The sequence below is a fragment of the Mercenaria mercenaria genome, chromosome 8 (assembly GCF_021730395.1).
Source record: "Mercenaria mercenaria strain notata chromosome 8, MADL_Memer_1, whole genome shotgun sequence".
Taxonomy (NCBI): domain Eukaryota; kingdom Metazoa; phylum Mollusca; class Bivalvia; order Venerida; family Veneridae; genus Mercenaria; species Mercenaria mercenaria.
Genome location: NC_069368.1, coordinates 58,939,819 through 58,963,337, shown reverse-complemented (window position 1 = coordinate 58,963,337; position 23,519 = coordinate 58,939,819). Strand labels below are relative to the sequence as shown.

Below are 23,519 nucleotides of genomic sequence, written 5' to 3'. Positions count from 1 at the left end.
TAGGATATACAAGGTTGCTAAAGTTTACACCTCTGAAAGCCACTGGTTTACCGTAACCACTTTTGCTATTGTTCAAGGCTTGTGCCTTCAGGCGACCAGCTCTTTTTCTTCTGTACTGGTTCAATATTCTCAAATCTTTTACCCTTGATAACACAATAAGATTAGGTCTACACCTTGTTGATTGTCCAATTCGGTGTAGAAAATTGCTGTCATACATAATAAGATCCATTATTGAAAACCACAATGGTGAGCAAAAGTTCACAAAGTGTTTATCAACAATAAATATATCCCAATTTATTTATGTGATTGTTTCTGATGCTGTGTCTGGATCAACACATGCAGCAATCCAAAAAATAGTGACGCAAACACATCCAGCACACATTCACAAAAATACACTCAAAAAATCGAGTCTCCACTCCCACAATAAACGAAACAAAATCAAATCAAATCAGAGCTAAAAAGTGCAGCCTAACAGTATGGCGCATATAGCTAAATTTTACTTTGCAACCATTATGAATATGTACTGAATAAGTGTCGTATAAAACTATGGGCTGACAATTTATATAGGAAGTTAAGGCAATATGTTCACTATGCACATTCAGATACAATTTAACTATAGGAAATTTGGAGATTATAAAATAACAAAAACACATATCAATGGAAATGGAATTACACTTGTTACTTACGCGCTGCCAATCTTCTAGCCTGTCAAATTATCCAGTGTTTGCGTGTCTTAAAATGACTTGTAGTTTTATAGAGCATACATCAGAATAATGCTCTTTTCTAAAGGAGAATGTTTTCCCAGTGAACAGAATATTGCTCTTTTCTAACAGATAATTCTTTCCCAGTGGCCAAAATATTGCTCTTTTCTAACGGAAAATTCTTTCCCAGTGACCAGAATATTGCTCTTTTCTAACGGAAAATTCTTTCCCAGTGACCTCTAACTATGGAAATGCTATCAATACTGTTTCAAAGTATCAGTTTTAATGATTAACAATGACTTACGAGCTAAAGAAAAATATGAGGAAAACAAGATAATAATACTCTGTTTATAATTGAAACAATGACAGTCAAGTTTTGTATATATCATGAACTGGAATTCGCTGAACTATTACTAAAAGTAAATTTGCAGGAAGGGATAACGGTTAAAAGTAAAAACAAATACAATGCAACTATTTTTAATTAGAATGTAAGAAGCACGAGTTCGAATGCTGTAAATTGATACTAGCTTAAGAAACGAAAGTCTAATTAAGCAATGATTATATTATAGTCATTTGTTTTGGCGATTTTGTTCGTTTTTCCTAAGTGACAATATTAAAACGAAAAGGCTAAAGTCAGTATCATCGATACACTATTTTAGCCTATCATCGAATAATAACCTAGCCAAATGAAAAAAGCGCTTTCGTTATATTTACTTTTAATTAGGCCGTTGCGTTGGATTTGTTGATTAAATAAGTTCACAATCGATCCAATCCTAATCATATGTGTACACATGCAGAGAGCTCGTTTTATGTAAGGGTGTCAATCAAACTTGTGGGTTACAGAATATATGTTGAAACAAGCTTCATTCTAGTGTATTTATGCTCCTGCACATTTAAGTGTAAGAGTATATAGCGTTGCTGATGTATGTACGTCCGTACGTCTCGAAATCTTCTGTGTCCATCTTATCCCACACTATTAGCCTGATTTGCTTCAAGATTTCGTAGATGAATAAGCTATTTGTGCATGTGACAATAAAGGAAGGATTTTTTTCAGTTACTATTTTTTCAACAGTTATGGCCCTTTGATAGTTTTGCTAAAAACAATGTAAAGAAAAATATTGTGTGTCCAACTTCTCCCACACTATTAATCTGATTTGCTTCAAACTTTCTCAGATGAACAAGCTTGATGTGCAAATGATTATATATGAAGGATATTTTTTCTGTGAATAGTTTAACTGCAGTAACGGCACATTCATAGTTTTGCTATGCAGAGAATGGCACAGTATGTTGGGGCATCCGTGTCCTATGGACACAATTCTAGTTTCTACACTATGTCAATATGCTCACTATAGTTATTGTTTCTTTAAAAAAAAATCGAAAAAAAAATATAATCCTGAAAAAATGATGATAAAATAAAAAAGATAGGAATCTTGAAAATCCGAACTTGTCTAAACATGTAAAAATTTGTCTAAGTTTTGTATCTCCAGCACGCGAGTCCTAAAACCTCTTGTAGTATATTTAAAGTAACAAGTTGAGGAATGCTGTTATATACCAATACTTCTATCTATAACGGATTCTTCATTCCCTGTCTCATATCTCCACGGAAACCCCTGTCATTATTATTTCAGACGATTGACTTTTATGGGCGAGATTTGTTTAACGAATAACAAAGCTATGAAAGAAAAGGCTAACGTCCGATTTTTGTGCGAAAAATCGGCTTAAATTTTTAAACGAACTTTGAAATGAAAACGTAATCAATATCAAGTGGTCTTATTTAATTTCTTGCGTTGGATTAATCATGAAAGTCACTAAATGCGGATTATTATTAGGAATAAAATATATTACTAGAAATCAGTTTGTTACAGATTATTAGATTATTGCCTGAAAGAAATACAAACAGATGTGATATGCAAGGCCAAAGTTTAACGGAAAATATTGCATTTTTAGGGACTTAATTTACTCCTTCAATGTATATAACAATGGAAAATGTTTGGTCAAATATTTAATCAAAAGCTACTTAGGATGGAAGAAATGAAAAGATCTCGAAGTTTTTCACTCAGCGTTATAATGTATAATATTACATCTATACGGATGGATAATTTTACGGATATTCAATGCAGACTATTACATAAGAGACTATAATTAGGCACTCTGTTTTCAATGATGGTTATATAAGTGCAAAACGAGCAATAGCTACAATGCGACGGCCGGTTGGCATTTACTTAATTACTTAATGCGTAGTTTGTAGCACAGAGACGTGTTTTAAACAAAATAGTGTAAATTGTGTATTGTTTTTGGTGCTTCCGAGGGATCTACCTTCCAGATTTCATTTACATCACAATAGCGGGTGTTAAGTGCTGTGTGGAGGCCGTAAAAAGTCGCCCCGACTTCATCTCAGTGTTATTATATTTTCTGGTCCTTCGGGATCATTGATTTCAACTCATTTAGATTTGAAGATTGAATACTGCTTAAGCCGGTGCTAGGGGGCGTGGGCAGTGTTGCATTTTCCATTACTGCTCATGAACAGACTCAATCAAACCGAGTCTGCAATTTTCACTGTTTGCATTGTTTTCGGTGCTTCCGAGGGATCTACTTTCCAGATTTTATTTACTTCACAATAGCGGGTGTTAAGTGCTGTGTGGAGGACGTAAAAAGTCGCCCCGACTTCATCATCTCAGTGTTGTTATATTTTCTGGTCCTTCGGGATCATTGATTTCAACTCATTTAGATTTGAAGATTGAATACTGCTTAAGCCGGTGCTAGGGGGCGTGGGCAGTGTTGCATTTTCCATTACTGCTCATGAACAGACTCAATCAAACCGAGTCTGCAATTTTCACTGTTTGCATTGTTTTCGGTGCTTCCGAGGGATCTACTTTCCAGATTTTACTTACAGATACTTAACAGAATATTGTGTCAGTTCCTAATGACAGTTAATCAAACTAACCAATAAATTGATCCTGTTCAAACTTTGTAACACGTATTAAACTTAATTTGTGCAGAAAATGCTCGAGAGATATTAAAAAATATAATCGTTTATAATTCGAAGGATTAAATTTACGATGCGACGTGTACGAAGAAGCAGCTCCGATGCAAGAAGAGCAAGTGTTGTACACGAGATACATGGTTCATACACATTCTTTCACACAAAATTCCCTGACATTTCCCTGACTTTTCCCTGACATGAAAGCATTTTTCCCTGACTTTTTGGTTCGGTACGATACAAACCAAGTCACCTAGTATGACTTTTGTTATCTTAAAATGTGCACATTTAGTGGTTCAATTTTAAATGAAAAATAGAATGTTGTCCTCCACCACCCCTACAGCCAACCCTTACTTCCTTTTTTGACAAACATTTACATTGTTTAATATTTTGTTTGTTTATTCCAAATCAACTGGATATGGAGCTGGTGATTATACAAAACACATTGGCAAGCAAAATGATACGAATTATCATGCATTAAAACGTAATCAAATACACTGTTTCAAACAAACAAATGTTTTTATGTTATGACCTATAGACAATAAAGCAATTACTTTTGGAAACCTGAACATATTAGCCAAATCGAACTGTTTTTCAGAACATAGCTTTACTAAATTACATTAAAATGGAATTGTCATTCTGAATACCAATTAAAAAGAGTAACATCTATAGGATATATACCATGCGAAACACCTTGGTAGCAAAAGCATGCCTTTAAGGTATTGTAGATAATATTTTGTTCAATTTTATATATCGCACATAAAATAAGCCCTGCATAATTATTTGTTTTGTTTGTTTTGGGTTTATAGCCGTTTTTCAACAGTATTTCAGTCATGTAACGGCGGGCAGTTAACCTAACCAGTGTTCCTGGATTCTGTACCAGTACAAACCTGTTCTCCGCAAGTAACTGCCAACTTCCCCACATGAACCAGAGGTGGAGGACTAATGATTTCAGACACAATGTCGTTTATCACATAGTCACGGAGAACATACGCCCCGCCCGAGGATCGAACTCACGACCCCGCGATCCGTAGACCAACGCTCTTACCTACTGAGCTAAGCGGGCGGGCCCCTGCATAATTAACTGACAGTATTGCATACTATTATATACAAGCAAGCTGATCAGCACCATATCCAGCACAACAACATAAAAACCACTAAATGTTCACAAAATGTTAACAGAGTTGTACAGGTTAAACAACTAGCTATAATACACGTTGTTAGATTGAATTAACTAGTACTATAACAAAGGCAATGAATCTATAGGATAAGGATTCTATATAAAACAGTTATAAAGCACTGAAATATTTCATATTTACAAGCACAGGTTGCCATTGAACAAGACAACAATACAAAGGATTTAGGAAGTGTTCAGTTTCTCTTGCAGTGATGATATCTTGGCATCTAGCTCAGTAAGATCCTTTTTCATATCTGTTGCCTTTGCCCGGAAAGCATTTGACTTGGAAAGTAATTCAATTTTCCTTTTCTTTTCAGCCTCCAGAGCAATGTCATCTGCATCTTTTTGCATAGTTACTATAGATGACTCAAGTTTTCTTTTGTTTTTTTTCTGAGATTGGACAACTCTTTTTCAATTTCGGTCTTTCTTTCATTTTTCTTTTCCAGAGCTTCAAGTTTCTTTGCATCACCAAGATACTGCTGATACCTGGACCTAGCTGCTCTACAGTCAGATAACATTTTTTGGTCACAGTCACTTTTGAAACATCCAACGTTTTTGCTTCAGTTTTGGTTTCAGCAGCTGCTTGTGAGTTTTGTTTCGTCAATTTCTCTTTTGCCCCATCATACACTGTTCTGTATGAAACTAAGCTCTCTTTTGCTAGGTTAGGTATAAGCATGTCCTTATTTATTGAAAAGCCCCTTTCAACAGCCGACTGACCATGTGATAGTATCAACATCATTTTCACCACTTCAAATAGATCTTTATATTCTTCTCTGTCAGAAAAATATGTGACATAAAATTTGTCTAATCTTTCATTTTTCATGCTGTAGCTTTTGAAGAGCTCCTTTGTAGCGTTGTCCATATCTAGTATCCACCTTTTGAATTGCTGAAGAATATTGTCACACATGTCAGATGTTAGCCACTTACAATCTAGCCCTTACTCCCATATTCCCGAGTTCAAACTTCACACCACATAAGACACATCTTGCTTTTGTTTAAGAGCCTGGATCTTTAACAACCCATGCTGAATATCTAGGGTCCTTCAACCAATCAACATTAAATCTAGTCTGCCGGCTCATTGTTAGTGGTTAGTAGTCACGCCTGAAAGGTTAAAAAGCTGAACTGCATGCACCAAGCACTAGCCACATGCACAAGGCACCAGTATCACAAAAACATCCTTCTTCAAATATTGAAACTGTGTAAAATAAAGACCATATATGTTTGTGTTATTGGAGCCTTGTATGTATATATAGTAATGGCTATTTGTAATGGACACTATACAGGAGAGAAGGGGATCGAATCATTAGATATAGCCATCACCAGATTTGCTCAAGAGGTAAGGGGTGCAAATCCCTTTCAGTTTCTTCTATATGGAATTTGAAAAATATGTAGAATATAGATATATGCATATAATCTAAAATTATGTTTTAATTGTTGTAAGTGTGATAGCTTTCATGAAAAAGGAAATATTTGAAGAAACTGCCTTAACCTTTACAAACTGTTGCCTAACCAGATCAGAAAATTCCCTGACATTTTCCAAATTTCAAAATTTCCCTGACATTTTGTAAATTTCCCTGACAATTCCCTGACCTTGAAAAAAAAATTTTCCCCTGACTTTTCCCTGACGCATATGAACCCTGGAGAAACACGAGCCAGGAAGGAAATATTCTGTGCCACACTTGTTGACCTTCCATAATGAGCATATCACTGAACGCAGGGGTTCCTACCCTGGGCCTCATTTTACGATCTGTAGTTCAAAATCAGATTCGAAATCAGATTCTAAAAATCGTTTTACCCATGATGGTAGAGGAATAAATCATAAAAGAATGTTCAGAATATTACTTGTCATGCTAGTGGTGTTAACAGCAGCGGTTCTGTTTTCACTTTATAAATTGCTCACTTGAGAAGGTACCATAAAACCGCCAGATCAGAATCTTAATATCGAATTTCATTCAAAACAGAAACAGGAATATTGTGTGACTCTTTAGATATTCTATCTATATTATATTCTGTGCATTTTTTTTTTCAATGGTATCAACAAGTAGTCTAAATGTGCGCGGTAAGCACGTATATTCTGGACTGGTTTAGGTTTGACTCATGTTTTCAAGTGAGTATTTGAAATTTAGACATGTATTACAATATCATAATTTCACTAGTGTGTTACCTTTGAGAGTACCATAGCAAAAATGCAATTAACTACAATACTATATTCTGTAGTTTGTAACATATAGAGGATATTTGTTTGTTTTAGTGTAAGATCGAAATATATTTCACCGAGTGAACACTATAATGCAATATTTTCACGGGTGGCGCAGCCACGAGTGAAAATGTACATTATGGTGTTCACGAGTGAAATATATTTCGATCTTACACAGAAACAAACAAATTTTCTATTTATTTTACGCACTTTTAATGGTTTTAACCAAATTATATTCTGTTTGCCCGCGCAACGTCACGTGCACCGCACCATAAGGTGATAATGTCGTGACGTCTTTGTAGAAAAACTATAAATAGTTCTATTACGTTTTCTGATTTTTTTAACAGTTTATTATGATAAAATGTAAATATTTATGATCCTTTTATCATTTTTATACATCTTTACCTTTACTGAAGAATATTTTTCAAGGAATTTCCTATAATTTATAATTCATATCGTTTCGCATTCAAATATAGTTCCGTACCAGTGAAAATAAAAATAATATTTTCACTGTTTGAAACAGTGATCAAAATGCTAAAATGCTCTATTTAAGTCAGCGCGAAATCAAAATTTTCGTCTATATTACATTTAAATTGTCGCCAAAATAGAAGCCATATTGGATTGAATCCTCATTTGAGCCGTGCCATGAGAAAACCAACATAGTGGGTATGCGACCAGCATGGATCCAGACCAGCCTGCGCATCCGCGCAGTCTGGTCAGGATCCATGCTGTTCGCTAATAGTTTCTCCAATTCCAATAGGCTTTAAAAGCGAACAGCATGGAGCCTGACCAGACTGCGCGGATGCGCAGGCTGGTCTGGATCCATGCTGGTCGCATACCCACTATGTTGGTTTTCTCATGGCACGGCTCATTTGTTTCGACTATTTAAACTAAAACAACGGCTGAAACGACATCAGTATTTTAGATTTTGCAAACATTATTCATAACTTTTCTTTAATAAAGAGACTTTGAATTTTCAAATTTGTACGACATCCCATCACGCTGATTTCTTTTTAGTACAAGTGTTTGTGTTATACGAGTACAAAAGTACACATCAACACATGTCCAACGATATTTCAAATATTTGTTTATTAATTGTATTCTTAAAAATATTTCAAAATAGAAAGTGTTCGTTGTTTCATTCATTGTCACAATTATCAAAGTTTTCCCAGATCTGTAATAAAACCAATTAACTGTACTGTATCCAGACAGGATAACAACAAGTTCTGGTTAGAACTTTCAAGAATCAGGATTAATTATATAATATGTTTGGCATTTGTACGTATGTAGGAGCTGGAGTATCTTAATGGGAAGTCGAAATGAAATACTGCAGCTACAAAAAAATAAAACAACTAACGTTTATTGTTTTTCGGAACTCTGTGAAATAGACATCACTCGCCGCGGGGGACAATCAGGTAATAGGATGTGTTGAATTTATCTCTCTCTCTCTTTCTCTCTATCCATATGGCTTTAATAATTTTTGAAAGAAAATCAATGTTCTGTTGAAAAATATAATTGCGCTCGTAACATTAGGCAAGACAAACGGAAAAACACCCACCACAATTAAAAGAATTAATTTTATTTCTCAAAAATGAACAATTAACTTCAAAAATTACTAAAACCACTATAAAAGTGCGAACTAAGATTTATATCCCCACGCCCACCCCCACCCCCTAGAAAAAACAACGTATGTCGTCAAAGACTTATCTTGCTAGATACAATAATCAGCGTTAGTGCAATGAAGTATTAAATTATTCAACAAGTTGTTTACTCTAAAAGTGACCTTTCCCACACGGGTCATTTACTTGTTAGTAAGGCATATTGTTCAATATATTCATTCTGCAATAAATATGTGTGCCATTTTTTGTCGAAAGACCGGTCATTAACGCGCCAACAATAAAAAAAACTAAACTGACTTGTTTTTAATAAAATTATTATCTGCTTTTACACATTAAGAAGCAAACTATTGTAATTGCTTAGACAAGTTTCAGTTGAATTTATGGAGCAAAGAAGGAATGCTACACTTCATATCACTGTAAACACTGCTTTACTGTCTACTTTCTAGCGCTATTTATACATCATTTGTATACTTGACAAATAAATGTCAAGTAAGTATGGCAGCACCCTGGCGCCAGCAGAGAGATCTAATTTGTACCTACGACGTTATATCTCCTACGTAGGACTAAGTATCTCCTATGTAGGAGATAGTTTGCCCTACGTAGGAGGTACCAAGTCCTACGTAGGAGATATAATGTCCTACGTAGGAGATAGTTTGTCCTACGTAGGAGATACTAAATTCTACGTAGGAGATATTATGTCGTACGTCGGAGATAGTTTGTCCTACGTAGGAGATATAATGTCCTATGTAGGAGACAGTTTACCCTACGTAGGAGGTACCAAGTCCTACGTAGGAGATAGTTTGTCCTACGTAAGAGATACTAAATTCTACGTAGGAGATATTATGTCGTACGTAGGAGATAGTTTGTCCTACGTAGGATATATAATGTCCTATGTAGGAGACAGTTTCCCCTTCGTAGGAGGTACCAAGTCCTACGTATGAGATATAATGTCCTACGTAGGAGATAGTTTGTCCTACGTAGGAGATACTAAATTCTACGTAGGAGATATTATGTCGTACGTAGGAGATAGTTTGTCCTACGTAGGAGATATAATGTCCTATGTAGGAGACAGTTTGCCCTACGTAGGAGGTACCAAGTCCTACGTAGGAGATAGTTTGTCCTACGTAAGAGATACTAAATTCTACGTAGGAGATATTATGTCGTACGTAGGAGATAGTTTGTCCTACGTAGGAGATACTAAGTACAACGTAGGAGATATTATGTCCTACGTAGGAGATTATAAGTCCTACATAGGAGATTGTAAGTCGTATATACGTAAGACAAATATAAATTTCTTTGCTGGCACCAGGGCGATGTCATAAGTCGATGTATTTGTCCATATTTAGATAATTGCATATCTATTCGTTCTGTTGTTTCAGGTTTTTTATTTGTTGAAGGAAAGTGTACGATTTGCTGTGATGTCTTTATAACAAATATGTTTTAAAAGAAAACTTTTAACTCTTAGGGAAGTATAACTTAGGGAAATGTAATCTGAAATCAACAATTTGTATAATTTTCCATCTGTTATATTTTTACCGATTTAAGTACATTGTAACTTAAGTTTGTACCATTTACCTATGATTTGAAATACATGCACATTAAAGTACTTTGCTCTTTAGAAATACCTTTAAGAAGATACTCCCAGAACTGCATACTTCAAATGAAAATTCTGCAGTATCACAGTAAACTTTACACAGGGCTTGTCCTGGAAGGCCTAAAACAGCAGTGACATTTAATAACATTCCTGCCTGCTGTAAGGTGTCTGATTGACGAAGATGCCAGGTACACGGTGTACGAGACAGCTTCTTTTCTCGGCATGACAAAAGGGAGAACTCATGAGATTTTAACCAAGCACTAATGGTTTGTGCCGGATGGGTGCCTCGCATGTTAACCAAGGAGCAAAAGGCCAATACTACCAAATGTGCTATAGAAACGCTGAAAAAAAGTTCTCAAATTTAGATGATCACACAATGTTAATGCTAACAGGAGAGGAGACCTAGATATACTTTTATGAGCCATAGCGTTCAGTGGCTGAGAAATGGTGACCGAAGACCGGTTACTTTAAAAGGAACTAAAAGAGTCGAAAACGTTTTGTATTTCATCTTCATTTGCTCAAACGGTACTGTTGTACGAATTTCTACACCATCGAGAAAATCAGTCACTGTAAAGTTTTACAGTGTCAGAGACAAAGTTAATGAAAGCTGTTAAACGAAAATACAAAACAAGTGAGTCAAAGGACTGGTATTCGCCGCCCTGTTGATCCATGATAACGCCGCACCTCACAAAAGTGTCATTATACGAAAGTTTCTGAGAGATGAAAAAGTGGAACAAATCAATAATTCCGTTTATTCACCAGATCTAACTCCTTGTGACGTTTTCCTGTTTCCAAGGCGGTGAAACGGGCTGGTTGGGTGTTGAATTTTTCAGTTACTTAAGACTTAGGGGAGACTACTCTGCAGCATTTACCTCTTAGATTTCTCGAATGAAACCAAGGGGAAATACTTTGAAGGGATAAACTAAATTTGAAGTTTGTTCACAGACTTTGTAACATATTCCATCACGATTGTCAGTATTTTCACAATAGACCTCCTAACTGTCTTACACTGTAGGAACAAAGTGTGGTATTAGTTTATCTTCTTACATCAAATACTGTGGATACTGCTGCATTCATTCAATAGAATGTTTAGACATTAAACTCATCGTCTTGGCATAATGTATGTCACTGACAATTTGTAAGAGATACTTCTCCTTTTTTTGTACAAACCATGTACAATTACCATAATGGGAATACAAATGTATATAATTATTCTGTGGCGTTTCTTCTCTTTAAAAATACTAGTTCAATCTTTGATTCAAAATTATCTTCTTATACATTTTATTAACGCTTTATTGGGCTTTGTTTACTGAATAATTCTTTCTAAATACCTTTTAATATATTGAATGAAATAATTCCATTAAAGGTGTAAAATGTTTCATTGCATGAACCCGTCGTTCTAGACTAGCTCCTAGACTATGATATATCTTTTTATATTTTTATGATTGAATGTAGTGAACTGAGCCAGTCTATATCCTATGTCCAATATCATGATAATTTCAACATCAGTCCTGTGTGAAAATCTCTAAAATAGACTGGCTTTTGTCTCTATGAAATTGAATTCGTCAAAAAAGGGAAAAATATAGAAATATAGTTATTATCAGTCTAGTGGCTAGTCTACCGTCGTTCCATAGTTCGTACTTTATGGCGGATCTATAGTAAGCCACCAAATTGAAAATAAATCTATGTAAAACAATTCATATTTTCATGTTAATAAACTTTAATTAAATGTTTTGTCGGTCGGTCCGACTTAAACTAATGTAAATTATGAAGTGCCCTTTAACTTTGTGTACATTTCTCTCTGGCATTACAACCGAGAAACAAAGAAACAGAACACTTATGTTGATGGTAAGTTCAAATGGTAAAAATACCAATATCTGTTTAAACAAGCTATTTGACAGGTTTAAATAGTTTGGCCACAGGACTGTGCAGGCATGACAATGATGTCATAGCAAGTGCGCAGAGGCCATTTTGGATTCTACTGTTACTTTTGTTTAGCTGCGACGTTCACACATTGCTGAACCATTTTTAACCTTTTTAGTACTCTCGTGTCTCATTGATAGTAGTAATATTCGAGGCTTCCGGGCTCTTTTCAATTTGTGCATTATTCAGGTGGGTTTGTACATGCATAAATCCCCCCAAAAATAGTTAAATCTATAACGCAAATCTATAAAGCAAGATAATCTGATTTCATCAAATATTTTTATTTATCACAATAAAGTGACAGAGAACAGTTTCATGGCGTGTTTCACATTCGTCCCGGTGCTCTCTTCCTCTTGTTCTGAAAAGATAAAATATCCCAACAGCCGTTAATTGCCGTTGTATTATAAAGTTATCAGCATAAACGTAATGCATTCTACAATACACAGAATGATATACTCATTTGACCCACATATGTTTTCCTTCATACAATCAGGACTGTAACGCTGTAATAGAAGCCCGCCCGCTTAGCTCAATAGAGTTAGCGCAGATCTACGAATCGCGAGGTCTGAGTTCGATCCCCGAGCTAGGTATATGTTCTCCGTGACGATTAGATGAAAGATCTACTTTTTGCGGGGAAGCTGGCAGTTACTTGCGGAGAACAGGTTTGTACTGGAACACAATTCAGGAACACTAGTTAGATTAACTATCCACTGTTATGTAATTGAAATTCTGCTGAATCTAAGGCAAAAACAAACGAAAAAACAAACTGATCACCGACCAGATATAGAGAAATATTTTAAGCTTCACGTAACGGTTTAAACTTTGTATAAATCCTGATCAATTAACAAAAACACTGATCCAGTGCTAGTAAATACAAGAGAAATGTCGATAAAACCAAAAGATGCTCCGCCCGAAGTACGATTATTGCATATTAAAATCACAAAACAGATTTCACCGACTGGGCACAGTCCTCTTCTTAGCAGTGAAGCTTCCAAAGAAGTCTCTTAGATCTCCAGCTAAAAATTGTAGAAAACAAGCACGCACTAGATATGTGCATCAGCTTTCTATGAATATCAGACAGGGGCTGCTGATGATTCGGAAATGGTTGACCCTATCGTTTACTATTGAATAATCAAAAGTGAAGTAACTAAGTAAAAAATCATTAGACCGGACATGAAGATGTTTTGCGCATCTCCTCTTGAGAGTAAATGTTCCTATGAAATTTTGCTGAATTCCAGCCAGGGGTTGCTGAGGAATACTCCTGATAAGGATGACAAGGAAGTTTACCAATAATCTAAGGGCAGTAACTCAGTGAAAACTCTTTTAACCGATACATGAAGACAATATGCGCATATAGCTTTCTTTGAATTTTTGCTGAATTCCAGCCAGTGTTTGCTGAATACTCCATACAAGAAATGGAGCTTTAGCATAGTAATGTTGAATAATCAAACGACAACAACTCAGTGAAAATTCATCTCATCAAACGATGAAGACAATATACGTATCTCCTATTGGGAATCAAGTCAATATGTTTTAAGAAATACTCCGTACAAGAATAGCGGGACGGACGAAACGGCGGTTAAATGATGAACCTTCGTGGCCATGGAAATGTTTCTTGTGTTCGCTTACCATTTTTCTATACAACATATAACGATCCTCTCCAGAAACCTCCACAGAATTCACTCTTTGCCCCGGTGCATTTATAACTGCACTCGCTGTCACTTTTCTTGTCGTAGTCCTTAAAGTTATTTCCACAGAAACACTGATTGGAATACTGTAAATTATACAAAAAGACGCAACTTTTATCTTGGAAACGTTCAACGCAACAGCATGGAGTTCCCTCTTGTTTAGCTGGGTAAATGACTCTTCGGAAACTATAGCAATTTTTAATGAAAATTTATATATAGAGATGTAACCGCGTAAATAGTATGTAACATAAATGAATGAATGTTGGTCGTAATTCGTATTCAAAATTATTTTAAAGAAAAATTTAAACGGTTAGAATGAAGAACTGTATGTTTTTGTATATACCTGCGTTAAAGCAAATGCTTGGTTTTTTCCCTTGCAGAATTGGAGACAGAACTTGGCCGTCATCTTGGTACTACTATCGGTTTTTGGACCACTCAGAATTCTGGAACTTTTGTCCACGTAACATCCAAGATACTTGTCTGTAACACGAAATAGTTTAGTTTAATTTCTAAATTATTTCTTATAAAACAGATCAGCTGAACTTACCTTCCGCTGACCAAATAGCTTTTTAACGTGACATATTTGGACTCGTGGCGATGCTTGACAAAATACTGACTAGTAATTAATAAAATGTTGAAATGATCAATGTTTTTTAATTAAACAAATGAATATATATCGATTATATACAGTTAATTGTCTTTTATTGAGGCCGAAATGAGTATTCATCGATGATATGGAACACGTCACATAGACCGAGGGCGTAGCCAAAGATTGTTATCAGTTTCCAGATCGATAAATCCTTTTACTATATACCTATATAAATTCTGTCGAAAATACTGCTTATATTCGACAAGTAAATATTAACAGAAAAAAATCCGTAGTGTACCTTTTGTATTGTACGTTGCCGGACTATTTTCATTTAAAATTCATGACCTGACACAGTTCTATAAAAAGCGCACAAAAAAAAATTCAAAATTTCACTCATTTCTATTTTAACGTCGACAAACAATAAAGATTTCGTTCTATAATAAAACAACAAACAAAAAGACGGATGTATATAATAATAGGATCATTACAACAGTAGCTAAGTCTGGGATTTTGTATTCGGCTCTCGTAGATTTTGCAAGGACGGATCACACTCGGCGCTTGCGCGCCTCGTGAGATCCGATCTGGCAAAATGCACTCGAGCCGAATACAGCATCCCAGATCGAGCTACTATCATAGTAACCCTATTATATTGACCGAACGTAAAAGGTAATAGTTCTTTTTCTATTAAATCCAACATCTTGAATGATATCTAGGTACAGGGATATCAAATACAATGTCAATACCTATTTTGGCTCCGCTTACGCGTCAATAAGACTTTTTATCAATGTTCACGTGACTGCGTTTAGACCAATTGAAAGGACATAAATTAAATGATAATACTAATTGTAAATAAAACTGTGACTAGAAAAAAGACATGGTGCGCCAGTGATAAATTAGAAACTCCGGTACATACCGGATTCAAGCGATTTGATAAGTATCTTTAATGTATATATTTTGTAACCATGGTATTCCTAATCCTAACCTTTAGTCAGTATATTATACATATTATACGATAAATGCGCGCGGACATGCAATAATTTGCGTATTTGTGCCATGCGCTCTGATTGATAATCACTTTTGACATGCACAAAAGGCCGCTCCAGGTCACTCCAGATTTGTAGTGAGCAACATCGGTAAAATTATATTCTCACTTGTATGGTATATGGATATTTTCCATGTCCCGCCACATTTCTGGTTTGAATTTCCTCCACATGATGTTGAGCATGCGCTTTCTGCAAGTCTTTTGTACGGTTTTATTTTATTTCCACAGAAACATTGGTTCTGATACTGAAAGAAGGGGAAAATATTGCAATATAAAAGATAACCTGAATCGTGATAAATGGGTACATGGATTTTGTAAAACATTGATTAATTACCATACTAAAGAGTAGTTAATTAAACGAAAGATATATGACTATGTTATTCAAAAGGAATAATAATATAAAAAGAACATTAAATAATTAGTAGCAAAAATCGTACAATAAATTACATGATATGGTTAAGATACTAACATTTTATAAGATGATGATAAAAATAACATGATTAGTTGAATACTTGATTCCACATAAAACTGGCTTAATTGACTTAATTAGTTAACTAAACAATTTAAAACTAAATAGTACTAGATTGGGCATTTCATTGGTCACATTTGAATACATTTCATTTGTCACATTTAAATATCACTGGAAACTGATGCCACAATGCCACAATGACAACAAATGTGAACCAGCTCTAAGATATAAAATCACGAAAGAAATATCTTGTATGGAAATGCAATATCCTCATATTTTCTAGGACTACAAACCTGGGCAAACAGCTTTTAGCTAGAATATTCAAATAATAGATAGACTTTTATAGCGCATCCTCACTCGCTCCAGTTATTCTTTGTTGGGTTAAATGTCGCACCGACACAATAATAGGTCATATCGCGACTTTCCAGCTTTGATGATTGAGGGAGACCCCAGGTGCTCCTCGGTGCATTACTTCATTACGGGCGGGCACCTCGTTAGAACCACCGAACTTCCGTCACATGAAGAATACAACGCCCTGAGTGAGGCTTTAACCGACACCGGTGAGATGCAAGTATTTTGTAGTCATAGACCTTAACCACTCGGCTACGGAGGCCCCACTACACAATCAATCAATATTTGAATATAAGCTTGCATCTCGATAAACATTAGTGGATAACACATTTGTTTAGGTTCCTGAACTCATGGTTCGCATTTTTATAAGGATGTGACCCTTTTTCGGCTTTTAGATGAACGTGTTCACTATCATCATTTCATATGAAATACACAGGCCACTTAACTCCTTTCCGCTTTTTACAAATGATTCCCCTTTTCCAGTTAAAGGGACTAACTCACAGAATTTATGTAAAAAATAATTTCTCTCAAAATCCATAATAAGCGAGTACTCTGAAAGATACTAGTAGTACAAACTTATTGACATAAGAATTTTGCAAGATATTCTTATAAATACCAAACATTTTGCGCAGAAGGTGGTACACGCCGCAACGGATTGAAATAATGCAGAAAATTTACATTCGTCTTGGATTTTTACCAATCTCACCCATTTTATTGTTATTATTTTATATTCATTTTCAGAATCTTACATACGTTCTATGCCAAACTTGATGGAAGTGACCATGTGGAAAAAAGTTCACCCAAACTGTGGGTGAGTAGCTTTAAGATATTTTGTTTAAGATTTTGTATCTGAATGATCACTGATGGGAATAAATCTGTTAATTATTATCAAACATTCAAAGTGCAGGTTCCAAAACTCTATATCGTTTTCTCAGAAACTTATGATCCCTTTCAGACTGATCAATATGTTGTCAGGTAGTAGCCGGACAAACTTTCATATTTCGGCTCCATTATTTACTAAAAAATATTTGACATAATTGACACCCACACTGCACAAACTTCAGCTCCTTCTGCATCCGATGTTGTAATCAGCATCGCATCGCATTGTGACGTAAAATATGGGTTCCATGGGGCCTCAATTGGGGTCACAAAAAGAAGTTATTTTCCCTGTGGGGAAATCCAGTAGCCCGAAAAATATTTTGATGATGTTTTGCTGTTATTCTGATACCGAAATAAGTAATAAATCTATTTTTAAAACATTTTTTTATCATTAATCTCCCCAAAAATGCACATGAAAGATAACCCTGTTCCAATACCAGCTATGAAAGCAAAGGGAGGCCAACTATAAAAAACTCAAATTTCGTTTAACACGAATTCTTGATAATTAAAATAAATGTAGAATAAAATTAGTGAAAAAGTCGACAGCCCTGCATTTTCTGTAACTATTACAATGAAATTAAAAGTAGCACAGGTTATCAGCAGACAATCGATACGAAGTTTGATTATTTCTTCCCTACTTGATACCTCGACAAGTGTAAACTGCTGCGCATGCGCAATGCTATCTTCATGCCCCATTAGAGACAGAAATTTGTTTTGTAAACACAGGCTAAGGTATCATCACAAAATATAACATTATACAGCCTTTTAATATAGTGGTTTGTTGTAGGCACGAACAACAAAAATACAGATGATCCAGATGAAACAACTGCGTGAATAACGCTGAAATAAAGCGGTTAATTATTACATGTGTCCGAAACTGTTCCTGTCCGATACTGGTTCCCAAATAGTATAGGATATTGTTCTTTACCACTTTCCAAGTTGAGGTTGTGTTTCAGGCGAAAGCTGATATGGGTTACCTTTTTTGTGTCGCATTTTCTGGTCATTTAGACTTGCCGTTTTAAACTGACTGAGTTTGTATGTACAGGGTTAAAGTTATTTTAGATATCGTGTGTATTAATGGCCAGTAACGAGGCAGTAGAACAGGTTTTACTTCAACTCATAATACAAGGAACGACTAAGACTGCATCTTTAATTCATACATAATAAAGTTCTACGCTTTCTGACTGAACCGTTTGAAATAAGCAAAACTGTTTTAGGTTTTGTTTTCATATATAAATTTTTGACAGAAATCGCCTAGTCTAAGTGCCTTCTAACTAAACCGTTTAAAAGAAGCTAAACAGTTTAAGGTTTTTTTTCAATATATATGAATTGTTGACAGAAATTACCTAGTCTAAGTATATAGAATGCAAATATTACGAAACAGTCATGTCCTAAAACTGCCTTTTTTCAATAAATGAGAAGAAATCTATTCTTACAGTTTGTTCATTTAGTTTTGATAAAAGAACAGATAAGCTGAATCTACAAACCTCGACCCCAGCGTAGCGATATTTCGCAATACTGCATGTCTGTATACATTTTTCCACGGTCATATCTCCGCTGGTAAACTTTCCTTCTAAAATCCTCGACTTTTTGTCTTCATAACATCCAATATAGTCATAAGCTGAAATTTACAAATCCTCTTTTGCAGCTTCTGGTTTTTTTGCCATGTTTGCAATTTGATAACAACTATTGGTCTGACCTGCACGTTTATACAATAATTCGTTTCCTATATAAATCGCCAGCGTAATATGACCGGTCTATATTCAACGCATGTTTGCTTGGTTAATAAATTAAAAACTTAAAAATGAAACTGTGAGCATTAACCCTTTCCGTGCTGAACACCATCAGTTTTGCCTTTGCGACCAGTGTAGATTATGATCAGCAGCCTGCACATCCGTGCAGTCTGATCATGATCTGCACTGTTCGCTATTCAGTCAGTACCTTTTTTGATACGCACCCTTTTTAACAGTTAATGATACTGTCCAAACTGGAAGATGGACAAGTTCATTACAGAAATTTAGCATGGTAAGTATTAATTTCTTTTACCATTTAATAAAACATGTGGCTTGCAAATCTATAGCCTTCGGACCTTGGGCAACAGTTTTAACTACGGACATGCGGCTAGACATTTAATAAATTAAAGCATATCATCGGAAAAACATTTACAACTATCAAAGACAAAAAAAAATAATCACAAAGGCTTATTGTCTTTGGTGTCAAGGTTTAGTCAGTCTTCGAAATAATATCCAAACGAACAAATGAAATTCCCTTTCGTTCTATGTTCAAAATTTGAAATCCACCAATAGCAAACCACGAAACTGCTTACCCACGAAATTACATGGTTTCACAGTAAACATTACATTTTATGAAACATGTTGGGAGATATTTAGATACTTTTAATAAGATGCTCATTATTAAGTACATAAAAATGAGTAATTGTCATTAATTCCCATAATAATGATTTCAGTATCCAAGCTGATATACAGTGCGACTGAAATGCCTAATTCAACAACAGGCAGAAGTTTTTCGGAACTTTCTGCAAATCTGAAAATACAAGCATTCATAAAATCTGATATAAATGTTATATTCTATTATTGTTACTGCAATTCTTCATTTATTTACAAAATTACAATTTTTTTTTATGAATGATAAGAAACGAAACAGTGCAATTTTGTAATTAAGTGTTTTACCGTACGAAGTTGCCACGTAGACAGCCAGAACAGCCACTGCGAGTAAAACTTTCCCCATCATTTTGCGACTCACTTTGGTTTATTTGTCTAAAGAAAAATTATAACATATATAAAAAAAACTAACCATTGGCTTATTGAGCACCTGTATAGGTCGTTCTTTCTATAAAGAGTTCGTCACTTTGTTGGTGTAAGTAAAAGAAATTAAAAATACAGTGTATTTTTTTTTTGCACGCGTAAATTTAACTTGTATGTAGTGAAAACACTATAATTTGATACTATTGAAAAAATATTTCGGCCAATATCATAATTAAGAAAAATGTCTTATCAGTAAATGTTATCTTACCTCAGTATTTGATATTTACAAAAAAGATGATCTGATTTTATCATAAACGTGCAGTCACTATTATTGAAATACAAAAATGTATTAATATACAAGGAAATAATAAAATGACTGTGTTTCAACTGAAATACAAGTATGAAGGAATAACAACATGTTTGTAATTATTTACCGTATCCGTCACCTTTAGTTAATGAATTTGAGGTCATTTGCGCTTATAAATCTTCGTGTTTACGCTATCATAAGCAATAGTTCTATCAGAAATAAAAAAAATATTAATGAAGATATGAAAAAGACATGCGCCGCATGTTAAGGAGGTAGGTTACCTTGTTACAAGGGTAAATTCAAGTTAGTTAAACCGCAGCATTTGTTTGTATTTCGTGTAATATGAAGTTTTACCTGCTACAATCTCAAGTCCGTTTGTCTCTGTCCCTTCAAATTCAGTTTTTATCTAGGTTTGAAGAACATGACCCTCTAAAGGTATTTCATATTAAAAGAAGAAGGAAAATACGGATATTTAACACTTTTCAGTGTATTTTAGTTTCATTAATGTCCGTAGAAGTCTGCATAATTGATAATTTTACTAGTATGCACATTAGCTTTCTAATATAAGCTTTAAATGCATATGTCGCGGGGCTCGTGTTTCCATGGTAACGCATTTTCTCTCATTTTTAAATAACTATGTATAAAAATAGGGGTTTTCGACGGCTTAAGTGGCATTCTATTAATGACTAACATGGAATATTTGGGAAATATTATAAGCAGAATACCATGCACTTTACATGGTACCCTATTTTTCTTAAAGTTTACAGTAACCATGGCAACAGAGATGTTTAAAATAGCTTATATCTTGCTTTTTGTCGTAATTTCTTATAAAAATATATGGAATAAGATTATCTTTCTAGTTAATGTAGCTTTAAAACATATTATTTCTAACGTAAGTTATATTTTCTTGTTATTTGCGTTGATTCAAACAAATTTCACAGCTTAGAATACATACGGCAGTACCCCTCGCCTGGCATTTTTCATGGAAAAATCGTTCAGCATGCTGATATTATTCTAATGGATATTGTTGAAATGAAAATAAAAAGCCGAAGTTGTGTTTCTTAAATAGACCAGTGTCAACGCTTTTGAATTTTACATTTAGATACATAGGTCACGGGCTTCGTTTCCATGGTAACATTCATTAAATTCAAGGAACCACATTTTTCTACTGAAATTTGAACAGTTTTAGATCTTATTTTTAGTATATAAGTAACAAATTATCAACAGAACCTGAAAGATAGGTATTACAAATCAAACTGCTAGATTTTTTTTATTTGAAAATGGCCGTTACAAGTAACCTTTCATCCAACTATATTCCAAATAATATTGGTTACCATCATCCATTTTCTTACAATCCGCATAACGTTTCAATATAACTACATAAAAGAAGCAAAATATTGATGATTATTCAGAGCAAAAGATTCATAACAAATATTTCAGCAAATATTTGTTATTTGAAGATAGTTAAAATAAAGAAAATGCACAAAATTACGTACTTTCAAGATAAAAGCTATTAATTTTGCGCGGTTACTGACACGTAACGTCATGACGTCAATGACGTCATTTTAAGGCAACATTGTTTTGAAGCGTTTCTGCCACAATTGATTCATTATTTCTGCATTATTAAACCATAAAGTATCAGATCGGAGGCAGGTTCATGATTTGTTTTCAGGAGAATGAATATACAAACACATTTAATTTGTCGTAAACGTCGTCGTAAATCGTCACGTTAGCTTCCGGTTGGACATGCGCACATACAAATATGAAGGTAACCTACCTCCTTAATCTCTAACTTCCTCCGCATCATACTACAGGTTCGAATGAAGTTCCGAGTAATGCTGCGGCTATATATTTAATGTGATGCAATTTCAATTTATCGTTATTTATCTCTATCATAAAGTGTTAGACTATCCTGGCTAGACTTTCTTGAAATCTTGGTCATTTTGTGTGCGTCAGGTAACAAGCATTAAAATACAGGGAGATTCAAAAAGTACAAAAGAGAAATTATAAACTAGATATAAGAAATGTCTTTTCTAAATCCGCTGCGCAAAAAAAAAATAAATTGCAGCTTATGTTTTTATGTATAGTAGTCGTTTAGTACAGAATGTCACTATCGCTACAAAAAGGTAAATACTTTCTCTGTGATGTCCATTGGAAACACCATATAACGTTATACAATGTAGTTAGATATGTGTGGTATATTTTAAGATGTATTTTTATCGAATGATCGCCGTACAAATTGGTTTTGATAGCAATTTTATAAATTTTGGACTAAAACTGCATAAAACTTGAAAATACCGCTTTAACCTGGGGAAAACCAAGGAAAATTTTCAGCCGTCCATTATCTAGACAGCATGTTCTCCTTAATTAGTCTGATGCCATTCTTCATGGTACCAAACATACATTTAACAAACACCAAAAGTTAGTAACTTAAAAATGTTTCAATACTGAAAATTTCATCCTAGTAAGCATTCAGTGTATATCATTTATTTTACTCTGAACACAAGTTTTAGATAGAAACATTACTACGAGAAAAAGTAAACAACTTACCTTTGTTGGAACGGTCGTGTTGAAGTCTGAATGTCCGTAACAGCATGAGCTGTATATATAATACAAAGGCAGCCGCTTGATTAGACCTTCCAGTTATTTTATTATTAATAATGCCTTCTAGCCATTAGGTAATTTAAACAACAAATTAATTTTCCTTAATCTGTAATTATGTGACAAGAACGGAGATAATATTTATGGCAATATCATACATCTGCAACCGAAAAAATTAGTTAAAATGATATTTTATTAACATACCTGTTTCATTAATATTTGTACCAGCTGGTGCGAGGGTATGTTTCAGATGTAAATTAGTATGTTATACTCTTTCAAAAGCTAGTTAGTGCGTTTAATTAATTATTTTATACCAGATTAGCTCTTAGCATCGTGTTAATGCTACATGTTGGAATTATTTATATGACAAAGTAATTGATCGTGGTCCTGAAGGAAAACATGTTCTGCTTCATGTATTGCTTGGGGACTAGTCTGATTTGCATATCTGAACGACATTTTCTGATTATTTTCATTTACACAGATACAAAAGTACACCCGACATTCAGAACAAAAAAAAATCAAATAATCTTTCTTGTATGCTTTTCTGAATTACGACGATACCACCAGGAATTATTGCATTGCTGAAGTTAAAAAGTCCCGATGCAGTATTTCTCAAATATTGCATGAATGAGAAAAG

At 34.5% G+C, this 23,519-nt stretch overlaps 1 protein-coding gene across 1 annotated transcript; it reads right to left on the bottom strand.

Moving 5' to 3' along the window:
- Nucleotides 1-12,453: 12,453 nt before the first annotated feature.
- Nucleotides 12,454-22,891, bottom strand: LOC123565318 (uncharacterized). The gene is made up of 7 exons (XM_053550059.1): nt 22,832-22,891; nt 19,900-19,986; nt 18,697-18,830; nt 15,620-15,755; nt 14,223-14,359; nt 13,821-13,965; nt 12,454-12,549 (listed from the first exon to the last, which is right to left on the bottom strand). The coding sequence occupies exons 2-6, from the start codon at nt 19,958-19,960 to the stop codon at nt 13,828-13,830; spliced, it is 606 nt and encodes a 201-aa protein (XP_053406034.1). The 5' UTR covers nt 19,961-19,986; nt 22,832-22,891; the 3' UTR covers nt 12,454-12,549; nt 13,821-13,827.
- Between the last annotated feature and the right edge of the window lie 628 nt (nt 22,892-23,519).

Excerpts from the sequence above, each read along its gene's own strand:
- LOC123565318 (XM_053550059.1), bottom strand. The coding sequence starts at position 19,960 with ATGATGGGGAAAGTTTTACTCGCAGTGGCTGTTCTGGCTGTCTACGTG. Across the intron at positions 18,831-19,899 it reads CTACGTGGCAACTTCGTACG|CTTATGACTATATTGGATGT; the intron begins GTAAAACACTTA and ends TGTAAATTTCAG. Across the intron at positions 14,360-15,619 it reads AATATCCATATACCATACAA|ACAAGTATCTTGGATGTTAC; the intron begins GTGAGAATATAA and ends TTCGTGTTACAG.